Source organism: Sarcophilus harrisii, chromosome 6, assembly GCF_902635505.1.
Source record: "Sarcophilus harrisii chromosome 6, mSarHar1.11, whole genome shotgun sequence".
Lineage (NCBI taxonomy): Eukaryota > Metazoa > Chordata > Mammalia > Dasyuromorphia > Dasyuridae > Sarcophilus > Sarcophilus harrisii.
In genome coordinates this window covers 192971439-192992350 of record NC_045431.1, presented here as the reverse complement: position 1 = coordinate 192992350, position 20912 = coordinate 192971439, and the positions used below count along the sequence as shown (strand labels likewise).

At 53.6% G+C, this 20912-nt stretch overlaps 1 protein-coding gene across 1 annotated transcript; it reads left to right on the top strand.

The window, feature by feature from the left end:
- Positions 1-1791: 1791 nt before the first annotated feature.
- On the top strand, positions 1792-20554 carry DDRGK1 (DDRGK domain containing 1). The gene is made up of 9 exons (XM_031941279.1): positions 1792-1952; positions 7492-7665; positions 10510-10622; positions 10765-10866; positions 15775-15897; positions 16451-16489; positions 19224-19280; positions 19813-19861; positions 20306-20554. Exons 1-9 carry the CDS (start codon positions 1862-1864, stop codon positions 20470-20472), a joined length of 915 nt encoding a protein of 304 aa, XP_031797139.1. The 5' UTR covers positions 1792-1861; the 3' UTR covers positions 20473-20554.
- The last annotated feature ends 358 nt before the right edge of the window (positions 20555-20912 follow it).

The window sequence follows — 20912 nt, the reverse complement described above, 5'->3', positions numbered from 1 at the left end:
GTTTTAGAATATCAGATTGCCTCTCCCTGTCCCAAGCTATCAGAATGTCAGATACTGTCTTATCAAGATGCTTCTCCCCATCTCTGGGGTTCCTCCCCTCATTAGGTTATCCCATTTCTGGTGGCTCACCCCACCCTGTCAGAGTCCCGTTCCTGCTCTCAGAACCCTGACTCCACCCCCGCCTCAGTCTGAGCCATGTGTGTACATATCATTGAGAACAAACATTGTTTGCTGGATTCTTGGAGACTATAGTCTCATTCAGCCCTGGGACCAAACCATGGATCCATTTGGTCCCAGTAAATCCCTTTTAATAAATTATTAAATACTCTCTAATCTCTATCTTGCCTCAGTTTCTCCAGCATTACACATCGGGATCTTTACCATTTAGGGGTTCTGGTTTCTATTTCAGATTGACATTATAATTGAAGCTTTTTCTAGAGTTGTTCTAGAGTGTCCCTACCCCCAAGAAAGCAAAAACAGAGAAAGCACTCTGGGGTGCCTTTTGTAGGAGGTGTTTTAGCTAAGCTTGGAAAGAAGCTAGAAATTCTGGAAGACAAAGGCGAAGACAAAGCATGTCAGCATGAGGGCAGGAGAAGGAATTACAAGACTAAGGAGCAGTCTGAGGGTTAGCAAATCAATTTGCATTAATCTAGAGTAACAGGTTAGGGATAGAGTGTTGGTCTTGGCATCAAGATGACCTAAGTCTGTGCAGCCTCAGACATTAGCTGGGTGATCTGGGCAAACCAACCATGCAGGCTGGCACCTTCTCAGCAACAAAAGACTGGCCTAGGGCACTGAGAAGCTGTATTTTTCCCCAAGCTCACAAGGATGGTTTGTGTCATTATGGTCTTTCATAATGATGTATATAAGTCAAGCAGGATGGATTTGAACTCAGTTGTGCTAGAGCTTCTCAGTGGCTTTCAAGGAGGACCCAATGACCTCTTGCTGAGGATCATTTACAGGTTACACTAACCCTCCAGTGCCTCCTCCAGATCTGAGACTCCATAACACGTCCTATCCTTGGGATTTCGGGGCCAAGCCTCAAGTTTCTCCTGCTAGTAACCCAATCTTTCCTCCTCAACACTCACACAAGGGAGGATTTTACAAGCCTCAGAGCCGAGGTCCCAGAGGAAGGAGCCTTTGTCTTGGAGGGAGCCCGCAGCACAGCATAGGGGGGCACAAGCCCTGCAGCAAGAAGCAGTGAGGTTAGACATCAGGCAGCAAGGGGGATCCCCTGGAATGTCTGGCTAAAACCAGGAGATGAGACCCCTCTCGTTCCCAGGGCCGGAGTGATAAGGAGGAGGGCAACAGCACAGAAGCCTTAGAAAGTAAGAGGTTCTAGCAAAATAACTGTTTGGACATGTATACTAATATTGTATTTAATTTATACTTTAACATATTTAACATGTATTGGTCAACCTGCCATGGGGGGAGGGGATGGGAGGAAGGAGGGGGAAAATTGGAACAAAAGGTTTGGCAATTGTCAATGCTGAAAAATTACTCATGCATATATCTTGTAAATAAAAAGCTCTAATAAAAAAGAAAGAAAGAGGTTCTGCTACGGACTAAATCTAAGCGATGTAAAGTTAATCAGCCTGGGGGCGGAGCCTGTACCTCATGATGGACAGTAATTTTCAGGGGACAGAACCTATCCAGGAAATCAGTAGGCCGAGCTTCTCAGGGACCTAGTGGGCGGGGCCCGTGTGAAAGGCAAGTTTTCCCTTCCATTTGGTAACGTGGGTAATGTTTGGTAACCTATGAGGGACTGTCCGAGGAGGACCTATCAGGGAGCAGGGGCGGAGCCCCAGTTCTGCTTAGTTCTCCACGCCCCTGTCTCGGGCGCTGTCGGGAAGGAGGCGGGATGATGGACCCGATCCTTTACGTAGTGGCCGCGGTCCTGCTTATTGCTCTTATCATTTTTGTGACCCGAATCCGGGAACAGGCGGCAGCAGGTAGGAAACACCGCCAGCTCCCTGGGGCTGTGAGATTTCCTCTAAGCTCCCTTCCTTCTTGGGCTCGCTGGCTCTCTTAGGCCGCTAAGGTTTCCTGGCTCGGCAGCCTTGCCGAGTTCCGACTCTGGAGAAGCAGAAACTACAACTCCCGGCCTGTGGTGCGGCCGGACCGGAAGCCTTAGCGCGCCGAGAGCCCTCCCCGCCCCTTGGCCTTTTCTGCCTCCTGATTGGCGGAGAGCCGCTTCGGTTCGGCCGGGTATTCTGTGCACGTGGAGTCTCTGCTGATCTCATCGGAGTGCTGGGCTAGCGAACGCCTATCCCGGGGATGGGGGTGCCAGGGGGTCCTCTGAGTGGTCGGGAAACCAGGGTTAAATACGTATTAACTCTCCCCGTTCTCGTGCTTTAACGCCCACGCCCGCACCTGCTCATGAAGTTGCCACACCCTCCCCTCCCCCGTTTTATTCATCCGGAAATTAAGGGCTGTGAAAAGGGCATCATCTGCCCGCCCTACGTTACAGTTGCATGGGCTTTCCGGGCAGTCCTGGGGGTATTCTATGCAGCCCTTCCGTGCAATCCCAGGGTGAATTTCATGCAGTCCTTCCTTGCAATCCCAGGGTGAATTTCATGCAATCCTTCCTTGCAATCCCAGGGTGAATTTCATGCAGTCCTTCCTTGCAGTCCCAGGGTGAATTTCTCACAGTCCCTCCTTGCAATCCCAGGGTGAATTTCATGCAGTCCTTCCTTGCAATCCCAGGGTGAATTTTGCGCAGTCCTTCCTTGCATTCCCAGGGTGAAATTCTCGCAGTCCTTCCTTGCAATCCCAGGGTGAATTTTATACAGTCCTTCCCTGCAATCCCAGGGTGAATTTCGCACAGTCCTTCCTTGCAATCCCAGGGTAAATTTCGCGCAGTCCTTCCTTGCAGTCCCAGGGTGAATTTCATGCAATCCTTCCTTCCAGTCCCAGGGTGAATTTCATGCAGTCCTTCCCTGCAATCCCAGGGTGAATTTCATGCAGTCCTTTCTTGCAGTCCCAGGGTGAATTTCATGCAGTCCTTCCTTGCAGTCCCAGGGTGAATTTCATGCACCTTCCTTGCAGTCCCAGGGTGAATTTCATGCAATCCTTCCTACAATCCCAAATTGAATTTCATCAGTCCTTTCTTGCAGTCCCAGGGTGAATTTCATGCAGTCCTTCCTTGCAATCCCAGGGTGAATTTCATGCAGTCCTTCCTTGCAGTCCCAGGGTGAATTTCATGCAGTCCTTTCTTGCAATCCCAGGGTGAATTTCATGCAGTCCTTCCTTGCAATCCCAGGGTGAATTTCTGCGTCCTTCCTTGCAGTCCCAGGGTGAATTTCATGCAATCCTTCCTTACAGTCCCAGTTGAATTTCTGATCCTTCCCTGCAGTCCCAGGGTGAATTTCATGCAGTCCTTCCTTGCAATCCCAGGGTGAATTTCATGCAGTCCTTCCTTGCAATCCCAGGGTGAATTTCATGCAGTCCTTCCTTGCAGTCCCAGGGTGAATTTCATGCAGTCCTTCCTTGCAATCCCAGGGTGAATTTCATGCAGTCCTTCCTTGCAGTCCCAGGGTGAATTTCATGCAGTCCTTCCTTGCAGTCCCAGGGTGAATTTCATGCAATCCTTCCTTGCAATCCCAGGGTGAATTTCATGCAGTCCTTCCTTGCAATCCCAGGGTGAATTTCATGCAATCCTTCCTTGCAATCCCAGGGTGAATTTCATACAGTCCTTCCTTGCAGTCCCAGGGTGAATTTCGCACAGTCCTTCCTTGCAATCCCAGGGTAAATTTCATGCAGTCCTTCCTTGCAGTCCCAGGGTGAATTTCATGCAGTCCTTTCTTGCAGTCCCAGGGTGAATTTCATGCAGTCCTTCCTTGCAATCCCAGGGTGAATTTCATGCAGTCCTTCCTTGCAATCCCAGGGTGAATTTCATGCAGTCCTTCCTTGCAGTCCCAGGGTGAATTTTGCACAGTCCCTTCCTTGAAATCCCAGCATGAATTTTGTGCAGTCCTTTCATGCAATCTCAAAGTGAACTCTGTGCAATCCTTCTGTGCAATCCCAAACTTCTTTTGGCCCATGAACATTTGAGCAACCCCACTGACTTCCTAAATTCTGTCCATCAGCCTTATCTTGCTGTCAAACCTGCCCTTGCTTCTGACCCTGCTGTTTGTCTATGTCTCCATTAATAAGCTTTTCTTTAAATATACCTTCTCCCACTTTACCAAGGTCGTTCCTTCTCTTACCTTTCCTTCTTTCCGTTCTCTCTGCCATCACTCTAGTCCAGCTTCTTTGCAGCCTTCACATGACTTCCCTGTGTCCTTCCGCCTGTTCAAAATGTTACCGTGATCCCCGTGTAGATAGGGCTTATGAAAAATTCAGGCTCTTCTGTCTGTAGCATTCAAGGCCCATCACAGCCTGGTGTTCCTCTCTCTTTCCGTCCTGGCTGTGTTGTCCCCTTCTTGCAAAAGCAAATTGGACAGCTCTGCTTCAAGCTTGTTCCACACGCTCACCTTTCCCTCTTTTCCTGCCCCTCTGGTAAAGCCCAGCTCAGTACCTTCTGATGATCCAACTGGCAGGACCTTCCCCTTCCCCTCCTTCCCATCGGACATAGGTGGTCACTTGGTTTTACAGCTCTAGTGCCCTGGCCATGTAACATTTTGTATTTTAGCTACCTGTCTGTGCCTTAGTCCCTTACAAGATGCTAAATTGCATGAGGGCAAGCTCTACACAAAAATAGCCAGTGCTGTGTCTCCCCTACTGTTTAGTCCTGTCCTTTTTTATGTTCGTTTCTTGATTGATTAGATGTGCTAATGTGTATCTTTAAAGCACTTTTGGAAATCCTCAATCCTTGTGAACATTGTTATAGCCCCTCTCTCAGCAGGGGTTTTCCTTTACTCCCCCACAGAGAACTGTAGTCTGAGGACCTTCAAATCATTTTCCCAAGCCCAGAATATAGGGGCCTTCTGGGGAATGAGGGCCAGAACAGAAATATGGGAAATTGTGTGTCTTTCACATTCATCTATTCAAATTCCTTTCTTTACATTTGATTTTCCTTCCATGCACACATGTACATACATATATATTCCCATACACACAAATATACATGTGATGCATATGAGAACCATTGAAACATTATTCCTTCCCTCGTAGTACCCTTTCCTTCCCATGCATCCCTGCACACACATTCTGTCTTTCCCATTCCCTTGCTCCCAAACCCTCAGGTGTCCTACAGAAGGATTCCTCCTCCCAGCCCCCTTTTCCACACACACAGTCCCTACAGCTTCCACCACCCCCCATCCTGTGCTCCCACATCTTGCGTATATGTTTGCTTCTGACTTTGGGGGGATCCTTTGACCACCGTCATTGTCCAGCATTCCAGGGACCTCCCCTTTCTCACTGGGCCTCCTCATCCCGATCCTGTGAGATTCAGATGCTCCTGGGCCTGCCAGGCCCCCCTCCACCCCAACCTCCGGCGGGCTCTTGGTGGAAGAGTGATTGGTGCATTTTGCTGCTCTCATTTTGGGCCTCGGGGGCAGCTAGGAGCTGAGGGAGGTGGGTAAAGCCAGAGCTAGGTGGTGGGCGGCCATCACTCACAATCTCCCTTTACATAATCGTTCCTGCTGGCACCATCTGAGTGGGGGCAGCTGGGCCCTCTTCCACCCAGCCTGTTTCAGGATTGGGCTTCTTGGACTTCCTAGTTTGCCCCCTTCCCTAACTAGGGCCCTACCACGTCTCACAGCATTAGCCCAACTCTTCTGCCCCCTGGGGCCCACACCCTCCTTTCCTCCCTCCTCAACGCAGGCCCAGAAACTCCCTGAGGATGCCCCATGCTGTCAGCACAGAGCAGGGATGGCCCCTAGCCTAAAGCTAAAGACCCCCTTCCGGCTTGTGCGGGCCGCAAGTACTGTCCGGTTTTGTGTTAGCCAGTTGGGCTCTCCAGCAAGCTCTATCCGCCTTCCTCAGAGGTGGGATCAGATCTCTGCAAGTTAAAGCCTCAGGTTCGAAGCCTGTGTGCGAAGGGGAAGAAGGCCCTCTGTGGGCCTTGCTATGGCACTGGGGAGGGGGGTCGGGCCTTCAAAAGAAGGACCTATCTTCAGGAGGCTCTCAGGTGGGGGAGACAAGAAGAGCAGGCCCAGGCCCTGACTTCAGTGAGGGAATAGTCTTTGTCACTGTAAAAAACCTTCACTATCATTGCTGGTATCTAAATATTTAGAAATTATTTAGTTCTGCTATTGTTTTAATACATTTTTGTATGTTGTAAAATTATGTCAAAGTAGAAATTTAAAATAGATGTTATTTCATTTACTTTCTTAACAATATCAAAAAAAACCTTGCAGATTTTTTGAAATCTTTCATTTTTGAAAAACTCACGTGACTATCTCGGAAGTTGGGTAGAGCTACTTTCTGATCATTGTTAGCAATTTGTTGTTCCTCAAACTTGATCAATATTGCTAGCAAGTAAATTGTTTAAAAAAAAAAAAGGAGCATTTTCTTATGCAAAGATTTAGAATATGATAATGAAACCATAGGGTATAACTTTTGAGCAGGACTCTGGTTTCCCAGAGCATAGAATTACTGCGCCCACTGAGACAAAAGTAAATTGTCTCTGATTCCAACTCTGCAGAAGGTTGTCGGGGTGAATCCATCCATCTCTCTGCCTGGTTCCGTGTAATTGAGAGCACCGAGCCTCACTTTCCTGTTAGCGGTTGGAGTTTGAGTTGGGTTTGTGTGACTGTGAGGAGCCGCAGGAAGGGGCGGGATGTGAGATGGGACAGGCGGCTGTGCAGGACTTGATGTCCCCTGGGGGGACGGTAGTTGAGCAGGGGAGCTAGGCTGGAGGGGAGCCTGGGGACGGAGACAGACGGATGGGGGCTGAGCTGGGTGCCCGCTGTTGGGTGGGTGTGTGGGGAGGGGCCTGCGGGACTCTCCCCCAGGAGGGGGTGGAGAGCACAACTTGGGGCTGTTGTGGGAAGGGCTGAGCTTGGCCAGGCCCCACATGGGCTCTCTGGGAGGCCCGCAGGTGCGCCATGTGGCAGGTCACACCTCCCCGGGGGGACTTTCTAGTCCAGAGCGGGGAGTCTCTTGCCCCTGAAATGCCAGGGGAGTGATCAGAGGCCATGTTCCCGGACTTGGGGGCGCAGCTCAGAGGAACCTAAAAGCTCGCAGTGAGAGGGACCCATGTGGAGCAGGACAGATTGGGGGCAATGATGGGGGAGGGAGGGCATAGCTTGGGCCTTTGCAGAGTGATCATCAGGGAAGCAGAGCCCTTCCTGGCGTGAGGGGTCGGTGCGGGGAAGGGCATCAGGTACTGGGTAACAGGAGCAGAGGGTCCTGGCTCTGGGCTCCTCACCCTGACTGGCCCTGACTGCAGATTCGATCCTGTGGCTGGGCAGGAGCTGTGGGACCCTCGGGGCAGGGGGATTCAGAGATGCCGTGAGTAGGGGGTAGGGAGTGCCCTCAGAAAGTGCTGCCTGTGGTGCCGGAGTTAGCAGGGACGTTCACCAGCCTTCTCTCTCCTTTCCTCAGGAGATCAGCACAATGTGGAGCCAGTGGCTGTCGGGGGGCTGCGGCCCCAGCTTCTTGGACAGGAAAATGAGAGGGCCGAAGGGAGGCCCCGGCGCCGGCGAGACATGGGGAGCAGGCTGCAGGCCCAGCGCCGGGCCCAGCGGGCCGAGGAAGAGATTGAGGAAGTGATAGAAGGTGATGGATGGAAAGTGGGGTGGGTCTTGTTCCTCCATCCTGGTGCTTGGCACGCAGGAGGCCCTTTCGACCCACTGACCCCCCTGGAGGCCAGAGGGACCCACCCTGGAGGAGACACAAAGCCCTGGAGGAGAGGGCTCCGAGGGAGACTGGGCGACTGGGGGGATTGACACGCTTGGAGCAGAAGCTACCGGCAGAGGAGCTGAGGTGGTGATGGGAGCCAGGAGGGGGGTGGTCAGCTGGGGGCCAGGGCCGCCAGAGGGTCACCACGTTGTAGGAATGATGCCTGATTGGGGGGGGGGGGGGGAAATTGTTCCTCGGGGCCTAGAGCACACTCTGCCGTGTTGTTGTCTGAGAGGGAGCCCATCCCCAGGGGACCAGCCGAGCTCCCAGCCCTAGAGCTCTGGAAAAGGCCCTGAGGTTAGGTTGGGGCCTCCCAGCCATTTCATGCATAGGCCCCTGATCTTCACACTTGGCCAGACTGGAGAAAAACGGCTTCCCTTTGCCATTCTAGTGTCCCAGATGGCTGCCACCTGGGGACCAGAGATGGGGTCTGGAGATCAGGAGGGACTCTCTGTCAGGGGCAGGTGGAGACGGAGATAAGCAGCAGAAAGGGAGCAGGAGATGTCTAACATCAACAGTTAATATAATGACCATCAATTGTGTTTATCCCTCAATTGTTTACATACAGATACTTTTTTTCTTCTATATATTTCTTTTTTCTTTTTCTTTCTTTTTTTTTTTTTTTTTTTTTTTTTAGCCTACCTTGCTTTATGAATCATGTTGGGAAAGAAAAATCAGAACAGAAGGGAAAAGCCAGGGAGAGAGAAAAAAAAACAGAAAAAAAACAGCATGTATTGATTAAATTCAGACCCCTTAGTTCTTTTTCTGGATGCAGATGGAGTTTTCAGCTCAAAGTCTTGGGATTGCTTTGGATCACTGAGCCACTGAGAAGAACCAAGTCTTCATAGTTGATCGTCGCACATTCTTGCTGTTACTGTGGACAGCTGGGAGTCCTTCAGTCATCTGGTCTTTAGATCCATTCTACCTGGGGGTGGCCCAGGGCAAGATCTGGAAGGGTAGTCGTCCAGTCTGGAGAGACTGGAGGTAGGAAAGAAGCTTAGGAAAGGAAATGGGAGATAAGCCTGCATTGCCAGACTGTCATCGGATCCTGGAAGGCCTTGAGCGCCGGGATCAGGAATTGGTTCCTACTTTGGCAGGCAGTGGGAAACCACTGAAGATTTCTGGGATTTTCTTGGCAAAAACACTGGAGTGGTTTGTCATTTCCTTCTCCAGTGCACCCCTATTTTGCAGACGAGGACGAGGAACTGAGCAGAATGGGGTTTCAGCAGCTCGTTAAGTGTGTGAGCCCTGGCTGCAGACCTGCTGCTCCATCCTCGGTGCCCCCCACCTGCCCCTTAGGAGGATCGCTGGGGCATAAATGAGGGGCCTGGACTGCTGAAGGATGAGAGCAAAGGCAGAAAGACCAGTTGGGAGGATGTTAGTGGTAGGTCAGCCAAGAGAAGCCATGACTGCTTCAGGCTGCTTCAGCCAAGGCTCCCTCAGGGGTCTCCAGGCCCACTTCGGATGGCACCTGTTTTGATCCTGGCCTTCAGTGCCTCTTGCCTGAGTAAGGAAGGGCAAGAGATCACTCTTGTCTCCTAGCTGTCTATCCACCCCCCATATGTTGCCAGATTCATCTTCCTAAAACACCTCCAGGCCAGTTTCTCAACTGGCATTCAACAAGGGCATTCAAACCCCTTCCTAAACCGGCCCCACCTTGCCTCCTGCCCTCCTTCTTCCTCAATTTGAGCACCCTGTGCAGATGAGCTTGACTCATGGTGTTCCCACCATCCATAACGGGGCAGTTTCCATTCTGAGTTTTTGTGCACGTGATCCCCAGCCTGCCTTGGACATGGAATGTCAAAGCAGGGATTATCCTAGTCCGCAGACTCTCCTTAGGAGTTCCTATAGCATTTCCCACAAAACTCTTGGCTTTTAGCACTCTGCTCTGCATCCTAAGTGATCTTTTACTAACTAGGAAGTAATCCAGCAATCAAAAAAGCTTTTAAGCCCCTGCTGTGTTCCAGTCACTGTGGAGTAGATGGGCTGTTTCCTGGGGAGGACAGAAACACTACCTGTTCTTTTCCTGGTGTCCCCACCGTGGTCCCCGGCACTGGGCTGGTTCCTGGAGGAGAACAGGATGTGGAGCTGGAGGGAATCTCAGAGTTTATCTGGTCCAAACTCCATCACTTTGTAGAAATGGACACAGGCCCAGTCACACAGGTAGAAAGTAGCAGAACTGGGACTTGCATCCTGGCAAGTCTGGCGTTTTTTCTGCCATTGCTAGATTTTCAGTGGGACCTTGTTGATTGATCAGAAACTCACCTGATGTTTTATGAAGTCCTTTGTTTCACATGATCTCATGGGATCCTTATCCTAGACTCATGAGATGGGGAGGACTTTTTATCCTTAATTAGCACACGAGGAACAACGGAGGCCTGTAGCAGAATACACTGAAGCACTCACAGCTTGTGCTGATGGTCTTGCGCCCAGAGCAAGGGCATGAGATGTGGGAGAAGCTGGGCTAAAACATCAGAGCCTGCTTCGTTCCTGCCCTGCCCCGTGGGGGCTTCCTCCTTCTGGCCCCTGCGCCCACCACGGGCAGCTTGTCCCCTCTGGCTTGGGGTCTCTAGGCCCTGTCTCTGTGTAGGCCAGTGTTGCTGAGAGGGCTGCTTGAAGGCAGGGCCCGGGGTCAGGAGTCTGCTGCGGCCAGAAGCCCATCCGTGCTTTGTACTAAAATGCTTTCTTCCGGGGTCTCCTTTGTCTTCTGAACACCTCTAGCCCAGGATGAAGAAAGCGGCGATGAGCCTGCAGAAATCCAGCCGCTGGGAAAAATTGGGGCCAAGAAGCAGAGGAAGCTGGAGGAGAAGCAGGCCAGGAAAGCCCAGCGGGAGGTGAGCGGGGGGTGGGGGGGAGGCCGCCCTGAACCCCCCTCACCCCCCTCACCCCGCCTCTCCTGGGTTTAGACAGGAGGTCCCGGGGTGGGGGAGAGGACGGGCAGGGTGATGCTTGGGAATCAGCACCTGCTCTCCTTAGGCAGAAGAAGCTGAGCGCGAGGAGCGGCGCCGACTAGAATCCAAGCGGGAGGAGGAGCGGAAGAAAGAGGAGGAGCGCCTGCGCCTTGAGGAGGAGCGCAAGGTGAGCTGCGTCCCGAGACCCTCAGACCCTCCTCCCTGACCTCCGCTCGCGCCCTCTTGGCCGGCCTTTTCTCCCAGCTCCAGGCCTGGCACAATGGCGAGCCCCCAAGCCCCAGTGGCGCCTGGTGTTGGCTCAGCTGGACTGACCTGATCATAACTGCCCCACTGTCAGGGGCTCTTCTCCCCCCACTTCCCCACTGTCACCCTGCCATTCCTTCAGCCAACATGGAGGCTGTCCGCTCCTCCTCCCAGCGGTCACCCGGCCGCCCCTCTGCCCCGGGCTTTCTGACTTAGGGAGCCCTGTGATCCACGTTATTCACCGGATCCGTACAGCAGGCCCGCGGGAAAGGCGGGGGTTCTTATCGCTGGTTTGTAGACAAGGAAACTGAGGCCCAGGTACGGTAAAGGGACTTAGTTCTCGAAAGAGCACAAGGGGCCCAGGGAGCCGGGCTCCAGGAGCAGGACTGTCCTGACAGAAACGCCGAGGTTTGAAGGTCTGCCGTGTACAAGAGTGGTCGGACTTAGTTTTGTTTGGCTGGAGAGAGCGGGAGTCACAGCACTGTGGGAAGTTATTGTGGATGCTGGCTGGGGTTCTACACGGCAGTAAGGGGGAGAGCGCTTGGCGGGCTGCCTCCACAGAGAGGGAGACCTTTGGTCCGGGGATCTCTAGCTGCCATAATGTTGGCATTTGTGGATTTGTTGACCTTTGGATTTTTTTCTAATTCTGTAATTCTCAGACTCTGATTTAGCCAAGATCATATGACTTTTAAGTAGTAAAACTTTAACTAGAACTCCTTTCTCTCCAGGGCCAAGTGAGCCCTCTAGTTGAAACACAGATAAGAAATAGTCTCTAGCCGTCTGCCGCCCAAAGACCTCACAGTCTAGGAGCGAGCAAGTCATCTGCAGCGATGACAAATGGCAGCTTCTGAGAGGTCAGAGGGAGGAGACCTCGCTTCTAGCCAGGGAAGCTGGAGGAGCTGGCATTTAACTGGGCCTTGAAGGATGGAAGGAGATTTGTTTGTTAAATTTGTAAAATTATTTTATAATCATCCTCCCACTTCCCCCATCCATTGAACAGAAAGAAAGAAAAGAAAGAAAGAGAAAGGAGGAGGATAAAGGAAAGAGCAAAGCCTTCTCACAACCATGCATGGTCTAGTAAATGCCCACATCGGCCATGCCTGAAAACCTCTGTCCCTCTGACTTGTGTAGGTTCATTATTTTTCCGGCAAGAGGTGAGAGTTTCTTCTTCAGTCTTCTGTCCTCATGACTTATCATTAGATTGTTCAGATTTCTATAGTCATTCAAAGTTTGGAGTTTGTTTTTTTGTTTGTAAATAGCATTTTTGTCACCATATAAATTGCTCTCTTGATTCTGCTCACTTAGCATCAGTTTATAGAGGTCTTTCCAGTTTCCTCTGAAATTGCCCATTTTGTCATTTCTTACAACCCAGTGCTATTCCTTTCCATGCTTCTACCAGAATCTGTTAAGCCATTCCCTAAAAGAAGGACAAATATTGAAGATTCTTGCCTGCTACAAAGCAAACCGGGTCTAAATGTTTTTGTGCGTGTATTTTCTCCTTGCTTTATCTCCTTACAGCATAGGCCCAGTAGATGGTATCACTGAGACAAAGGTTATGTATAGTTTAGTAATGTTGGGAGCATCATTCCAAATTGCTTTTCAGAATGGCTCCAGCAGTCAGCTTCGGGGGAAGCCAATAATGAATTGTTCATTTTTTTCCTCAATCCGATTCGGCATTTGTTATGTTCCTCTTGTCATCATTGCCACTTTGATGAGTGTGAGGTGGAATTTCAGAGTTGTTTTAGTTTTCATTTTGTAGTTATTAATGATTTATGGCATCTTTTTCCATGGTTGTTGATAGGTTGAATTTCTTTCTTTAAAAACTCCTTATAGATCTCCTTGGGCTATTGGGGGATGGCACTTTTTTATATAAAAATGCACTTTGATTATTGAGTCTTTTGTAAGAGAGACTTGCTGCTAAGGATTTTCCTATTTACTCATAATCTTAATTACATTCAGTTTATGCAAAATCTTTTTAATGTATATAATCAAATTTTATTTCAGTGAACCTTTCTAATGCTTGTTTAGTCATGGACTCTCTTCCTAGTCATAGATTTGAATGATGATTTCTCTCTTGCTCCTTTAATTTCTTTATGTTGTAACCAGGAGCATATCTTGGTGTATAACATGAGGTTTTGGCCTAAAACTAATTTTTGCCAGATTGCTGTCCTGTTTTCCTAGCAGATTTTGTCTAGTAGTGAGTCTTTTTCCCAGTAACAGGTCTTTGGGTTTATCAAACACTGCCACTGTGCTGGTTTTACATTGTATACTATGTCTGATCGCACTCTCTATTGTTCACTCGGTCCCCAGTTGAGTGATCATTGCTTTGTAGTACAGTTTATGCTCTGGCCCTGATAGACCAGAAGGGGTAGGATTCCAGCTGATAGGGAAGACCAGTGGTATCCTTGGGGACGGGGAGGCTGGTTTGATTGGAGCATCGTGTGTGTGTGAAAGGAGAGGTGAGTAAATCCGGGAAGGCAGAAGGCAGGTGCTGGTGGAGGGCCTTGAATGCCAAGCTAAAGAGTTTGCAGTTGTTCTCGAAGCCAGGTTTAGGAGCCAGAGGAATGGCGTGGGCAGCAATGTGCATCGGGAAGATGTTTCTGGTTGGTGAGAGGAGAAGCCAGGCCGCTGCGTGTGGCCCGAGGAGGAGGTGGGCTGTAGAGCCAGGGCCTGGTTTGATCCAAGCGGTCCCCATTCATGCAGGGCTCTCCTGCCTTCTCTGCACCTCTTGGGGTCCCTCACTCCCTTCAGGCTCAGTTCTGGGGACCACAAGAGGTGTCAGTGTCCCCCTCCCAGTCCACTTTGAAGTTTCATTTAGCTATATCCGTACTATTTCCCTCTGAAAGAATATAAGCTTTTTGGGAGCAGAAGCTGTTGCTTCTGTCTTTGGGTCCCCAGTTCCTAGCAAGGCTCAGGAACATGAGGGTCTTTCAATAAATGTTTGTTGAATTGAATCAAATCTCGAGTGGAGGCTAGAGCAGGGCAGAGGAGGGGAATAAAGATGTCTAAGAAGAAGGGCTGGATTTGGTCTGACCCATATGGGGAGGGAGGGAGAGTCTAGGCTGACCGAGGCCTTGAGCTGCTGTTGGCAACAACCAGGGGAGTCTGTTGGGAGTCCGCTGAAGGAGCAGTTTGGAGGGGACGCCGAGTCAGACTTTCAGGGCATTGCCTGGAAGTTCTCTGGGCTCACTCCACTCATCGCTTTGGCCTTCCCACCCTGCCCTGCACCCCAAAGTCTTGCTTGAGGAAGGGAAGGAGGCAGGAGGGAACGTCTCCCTGTCCCTCCCATCCCTCGGCAGCCCACGTCTCACACCTACCACACCAGGGAGGGCTCCTCGCTAAAGGTTCCACAATGAGTGATTAGTCATGAGGGCAGGAAGAGAGACTCAAAGGCTCTTCAGAGCTTGGGAGACGTGGGCTGAGAAGTGTCTGTAGCTGCCTGGCTTGTTAAGTGGAAGATGATTTCTTCCCTTTGTCTGTGACAAAGCTGGTGACAAGCAGCCCAGGAGCCTCCAGGGGCCCTGCCTTTGGGATGGCTCTGATCCTTCCTCGCCCACTGAGGGAGACATGTCCCACCCCTGCCTCCGGGAGCCCCAGCGTGAGGGGGAAACACTGTGGACCCCGAGGCAGTGCGGCTTAAGTGGGGACCAGCACACAAATAATCTGGAGACGGCAGCACCTAGAAACAGGAGGAATGGTTAGAAGGCATTGGGGAAGGAAGGAGGCAGGGAGAGAGAGACAGAAAAAGAGACAGACAGAGACAGGAGAGAGGCAAAGGGAACACAGACAGACAGACAGAAAGAGAGACAGAGAGAGAATGAAAAAGATAGATACACACAGAGAGGGAGAGCTAGAAAAGGGGTGGGGGCTCTGAAATATGGTGTCTGGCAAGTGGGAATGGGGAAGGAAGGAGACATGGCAGCTATTCCTGGGGGAATAGGGGTGGGGGCTGGCTTGGGATGGAGGCCCGGAGAACTCCCCGGTTTCATGCTGTACCTGACTAGTTTTGTACAAGCAGGTGTGGGGGAGCCCTCGGGGCAGGTTTGTCGGATGAAGGCCTGTAGGTGCCTTCCCAGCTCTCGGGGCTAGGTTCCGCGGTGGGGAAGGGTGGAGATGGCCCTGTGTCTGCCCTCCACCTGTGGGCTGTGTTTTGACTTGTGGTGATGGGGCCGCACTGAGTGAGGCAGGACTTGCCCTCCCAGACCCTACCAGGGAGAGGAAGAGGGTGTCAGAGCCGCTGCCGAGAGTCAGTGGCCAGGATTGGTCAGTCCGGGCCTTCGTCTCCAGAGGGAATGGTAATTGAGCGGAGAATTGACTGTAGGTATTGATCTCAAGGCCTTGATCAGGCTTCAGGACAGTCCACTCACCCGGGAGCTGTGGGGTTGGAGTCAGAAAACCCGACTCTGACTTCCAAACCTGCTGTAGACTGGCCGTGTGACTGGTGAGTGTCTCTGGCCCTCTGTTTCCTCATCTAAAATATGGACGGGATTGAGCCAAATGATCTCCTCAGGCTCTTGCCAGCTCTCGAGCCTATGAGTCTGAGTATTCCCAATGTTGATGGGAAACCCACATCCTGGGTGAGGAGGGAAGGGGGGCCACTCAGCCCTGGATGAGTGTTGGGGAGGGGCAGGGTGGCAGGGCCCCCTCCTGGGAGCCAGTGCTGGTCTCCCCTCCGAGGGGGCTCAGCCCCTCCCCAGGGGTCCTCGTGCTGCAGGGGGCAGGGATCTGCTCACACAGGTCCGAGGGGACTCGCCCCCGGCATGTAAGGGTGTTTGGAGGAGAAGGGGCCGGCACTTTGGGGGGAAACTGAGCCTTGGTTTTTTGTCGACAGGAAGCCGAGGAAAGGAAGGCCCGGGAGGAGCAGGAGCAGCGTGAGCATGAGGAGTACCTGAAGCTGAAGGAGGCCTTTGTGGTGGAGGAGGAGGGGGAGGCGGAGACCATGACGGAGGAGCAGGTGAGAGGCTTCCCCGCTGGGCCTCCTGGGCCTAGGACGAGATACCAGCTTCTCCACCCCTGCCTGGCCTGTGGGACACAGCACCTGTGGGAAGCCTGTCCCCGGGTACTGCCCTCTTGTGCTTAGTGCCCCCTGCCCCTGACCTTTCTGCCTGCCCACAGAGCCAGGCTCCAGATCGGCCTCGGCCCCTAGAAGCGAGCTGGCAGGGGGGCACCGAGGGGCAGGGGCAGGAACAAAGCCCCCGGCACCGACTGGGCGGGGAGGAGGCGCAAAGCCTCGGTTCAGAGTGGCTGCACCGCAGAGGGGTGAGGCCCGACCCCCACTCATCCCGGCTGTCTGATGGGGGCTCCTGCTCGGGGATGATGTCCAGGAGCCTGACGGGCCCTCGCAGGCTCCGGGAGCCAGGTGGGCGCCGCCTCTGCCCAGGCCCCACTTGGCGGCGGTCAGTGCTCCTGCTGCTGCGGCCCCTTTGGCGGCCTGAGCCCCTTCTCTGGAGCTTTCTGCTGGCCCGGGGCAGCCTGAGCTCAGCTGCACCCTCTCTTTATCCCCACAGTCTCGGAGCTTCCTGACCGAGTTCATCAGTTACATTAAGGTAAGAAGGTGTGGGGCCGGGGCTTTGGCCCGGACTTGGGGTCTGAGTGTGTGAGGGTGAGGAGGGTGTGCGGGGCGTGGGGAGGAGGGAGAAGCTGCTAAGCTGCTTGAGGTTTTCTCCCTGACCTTATGCTGAGGGGCTCGGACCCTCCCCCCCCCCCCCCATCATGGCAGCGCATACGGCCGCAGAGCGGCGCTGGCCTCGGCCCATGCAGACACCTGTGGCCGCCCAGGGCAGTGGGACACGTCTCTCCGCAGCCCCTCGGCTTCCAGTCTTCTGAGGCGCTGTCCTTGGTGGGTTCCCTGCCCCCACTGTTGACTCTGAGCCCCCCGGTTAGGTAGGAGGCCCGGCCTCTGCTTTGGAGGTCCCTGGGTCTCTGGGGCTGGAGCTTGTGCTCAGGAGCCCCAGGTTTGAGGGGGAGGCGGCTCGGCTGCTGGTTGGGGCCTGTCCCGGGGCCTCCTGGGCTCCTTCCTCTGGGCAAGGCCGGCCCTGGAGGCTCTGGCCCCCCTCTTGCTGCCAACCCCTTCCTTTCTCCCTCGCCCCACCCCCAGAAGGGGAAGTTTTCAGGTACAGCTTTAAAGTGGGGGAAGCTGAAGCATCAGCGAGAGCTGTGGGAGGGAGTGCAGAGGGAGCAGGGGGTGGCACTGAACCAGCATTGCATAATCCACAGCTTGCAGCCCCTGGGAGTCTCAGCCCACGCCCCAAGCAATCAAGGAAGCCCGTCACGCTGGGAGCGGGGAGCCAGGCTCCCACCCCACGGACACGTGGCCGGGCCCAGGGAGGGCTCAGAGGGGCACTGGCCCAGGGAGGGCCCTCCCCCAGGCAGGGGCCCTGGGCTGGGGCCAGGAGAGCCAGCCCCAGGCCCGGCCTCTGCCAAGGCCATCTCCCCCAAGCCCCTGAACCCAATGCCCCCTGCCCCCGGGAAGCCTCCTTAAATGGCTCCGAGGGGAGCTCACGGCCCCCGTGTGTCCCCCAGCTTCCTTCGGCATGGGCTCCTGTTGTGTGATACGGGAACCTCCTGCCCGTGGCTGCTGGAGGTCTAACTCGGACCTGCAGGAAGGGTCCCTGCTTGTGAGAGGAGGAGGAGGATACAAGGAGACCCAGAGGCTGTTGTTCTCTGACCTCCCTCCTCCTCCTGCTGCCTCCAGTTTATCTCCTTCCCAGTCCACAACACCTGGGTCAGCCAAGGCTGCCCTGCAGCTCCCTTAGGTGCCACAAGCCACAGCCGGGGGGGCTCCGGGAGATCTGACCTGTCCCCCACCCAGGTGTGGTCCTTACCGGGCCTCTGACAACTCCCCATCTGGGGGGCCACCCCACGCAGAGGCCCCCCTCTCTGCCGTCCCTCTCTGATGGCCTGAGCCCACATCCCGGCCCGGCCAGGCCCTTCCTTCCCTCCAAGGCCGGCCTTCCCGGGATGTCTCCTCCCCGCAGCCTGCTCCCAGCCTCAGGCAGCTCTCAGGCCCCGGCACTGGGGTTCGGGAGCTCTCCTGGGCTCCCCGGTCTCTGAGGAGGGACTTGTGGCCGCATGGGGCAGACCGAGCAGGGGCCATTCCCGGACCAAGCAGGGCTGTTCCTGGTGCAGCAGGAGGCGGCGTCCGGAGGAGGAGGCCTGAAAGCCTTGCCCTCGGGGAGTCGGGTGTCAGGGAGCTTGGGCACCCTGGGGCAAGGCTCTGCAGGGCCCTTCTCGCAGTTGGTACCTGCAGCTCTTCTGCCCTTTTGGCACTGAGTCAGTCACCCAAGGACTCACTGGGAAACAAGAGTGATTCACCAATGTTGGTGCCGTGTCTCTCCTTCCCCATCTCGGGCCGACCCTTGTGGGAGCCAAGTTTCAGGTCCCCATCTTGCCCCGAGACTCACAGCCTTAGGGAGACCCAAGCCTTGTCCTCAGGGACTGACCATAGTCTTAGGGAAACTGAGGCATGGACATTCCCACCCAATCTCCCTTTTCTTTCCTGACTTAAGGGCGATACTTCCCTGTTTATCTCCAAGTTCAGGAGACTGAACTAGTCTTTGGGAACATTCCCTCTGCCTTTATCGTCATCCTCCCTGTCCTTTTCCCCCTCAAATTTTGGTCCCGTGTTTATGTTCTAGTTTTACTCCAATTCAGCCTCCTCCAGGAAGCCTTCCCTGACCTCCTGTCAGTAACAGCCTTCCCCCTCAGACTTTACGTAACATTAGAATGTTTTTTTTTAATCTGAACTTAACAAAAACCAAATAACACGAGTAGTCCCAGGATTCTGCACGAAAACTCTCTTACATAATGCTTGGTTTGTACCTTCCCGCTGCACTTAGCACATAATACTCTCTGTTATGCTCTGTGTTTCTCTCTCTGTGAATCCTGTGAGGGCAGGAGCTGTGCCGCAGCTAAAGTTTGTGTCCTCTGACACTTAAGAAGTATCTATTGAATGAATAAATGCATGAATGCTGTCAATGTGAATGTATGTAGGTTTTTCAGAATGGAATTCTCTGAGGGCAGGACCTTTCCTTGTGTCTGTCTCTCTCTTAAATGAGACAGAGACAGAGAGAGAACATCAGCAGTTAAGAGCAAGCTTCGAGGGCTGCCCCCATTTATCGCTCCTTGCTGAGCAGACGTTCCTGAGGGCAGGGGCTGGACCATAAGTGAGTGTATCTAGACATATACATGTGTATGTACAAAATATGACTAGCAATGACCTTATGCTGTGTGCCTGGAACTGAGGAAAGTCATGGGTTCTGTTCTCTCTCTTCTCTGCAGCAGGCAAAAGTTGTGCTCCTGGAGGACCTCGCATCTCACGTGGGCCTTCGGACCCAGGTAATGGACAGAGTTGGCAGCCGGGAGGTTTCTGTGGCCCGGGCCAGGAACCAATAGGGAATGATTCATGATCCAGACTTGGTCCTTCCCAAATCGGGTCTGGATCATCTGCTAAGACCCTCCTCAATTAAAGAGAAGGAAGGACAAAAAACAAGCAGTTAACCGGCCCCTGGCTGAAGCTGCCCAATCCAGTTACCGTGACAACCCTCCTCCCTGTGGTACCAGTCCCTTGCCAGCACCTCCCACTGTTCCAGTCCCTGGGAAACGGCACCAGCAGCACCACCACTACTACCCACCACTTCCCTCTCCCCCAGCATAGAATAGGGCTGTCCAGATACCCCAGAGCTGGGGAATCCAAGAGAAAGAATTCTTCCCTGGGGGGCTCCTTAATGGGAGGGATGGGAGAGTGAGAAGCTGTTGCTCCCACATCCCAGCAGTATCTGCAGGGGGTCCAGGGGATGGGGGTGACCTTATTGGGAGGATGACTTGTCCTGGCTCCCTGCTAAGGATGGTTCCCTCTCTTCTCCCACAGGATGCAATTAACCGAGTGCAGGACCTGTTGGCCGATGGCACGCTGACAGGTACGGGGAGTGGGGGGTTCCAGGGGGGCAGGTTTCACCCCTTGCTCCGGGATGTCTGTGCGTTCAGGACCCCTTGTGCCATTGTCAGATATATGGCCTCCCCGTTCTGCCCAGGTTTGCTTACTAGGCCCTTGGAAGAGAGAAGGATTCATAGACACGGTCCTGTCCTTGGGGAATCACCAACTAAGCAAGAAAGATGGGGAGAGTCCCGGCTGGGTGTGTGTGCGCACGCGCACGCACACACACATGTGACAGGCTGGTTCTAGATGGAACAACAAGTGGAGATAGATGGAGGAGGCCCTAGTAGGACCAGCCTCCCAGTCAGGACCTGTCATGGAAGGCCACTGGAAGTTGGAATGGACTGAAGCGGAGCAGGGAGGGTCTTAAAAGGGGCAGCACAGAGACCGGCGGGGCCCATGCCTTAGGATACTTTTGTCTCTTCAGGGGTGATCGATGACCGCGGCAAGTTCATCTATATCACGCCCGAGGAGATGGCAGCCGTGGCCCAGTTCATCCGCCAGCGAGGTCGCGTGTCCATCTCTGAGCTTGCACAGGCCAGCAATTCCCTCATCACGCTTACCCCAGAGACTCCTTCCCAAATCCCAGCCTGACCGGAGGGCTGCCCTGCGCGGCCAGTCCCCCCCTTGCTTTCTGATGCGAGTCACCTCGCAGATTAAAGAGACTGAAGCAGTGTCCAGGCCCGTGTTTGGGGTGGAGGGGGAGGGCGGTGGAGAAGGCAGGTGTGGGCCCCACTCTGGGATGGGGACGGGGGGAATCTTCGGAGGAGCTGCCCCAGAAGGAGCAACAGAGGCCCGTGGTCCTTGGGAAGTGGGCTGGAGAGGAGGGCCTCGCTTCTGGGGAGGGACTGACCCAGAGGCCTCAGCCGCCCCCAGATTGGGTGTTCCCAGAACCCAGGGGGTCCGGCACATGCCCACCCAGGCCTCCGACCTGCGGTACCATCACAAGCGTGGGGGCGGCGTGTGCCCCTCCCCCTCTGAATCCAGGCTCCTGTGAGAATGCCTCAGAGAGCCCGAGACAAGCACTTGTATTG

Coding starts and splice junctions, on each gene's coding strand:
- DDRGK1 (XM_031941279.1), top strand. CDS start 1,862: ATGATGGACCCGATCCTTTACGTAGTGGCCGCGGTCCTGCTTATTGCT. Junction 10,623..10,764: donor CCAGGAAAGCCCAGCGGGAG/GTGAGCGGGGGG, acceptor TGCTCTCCTTAG/GCAGAAGAAGCTGAGCGCGA. Junction 19,281..19,812: donor ACGTGGGCCTTCGGACCCAG/GTAATGGACAGA, acceptor CTTCTCCCACAG/GATGCAATTAACCGAGTGCA.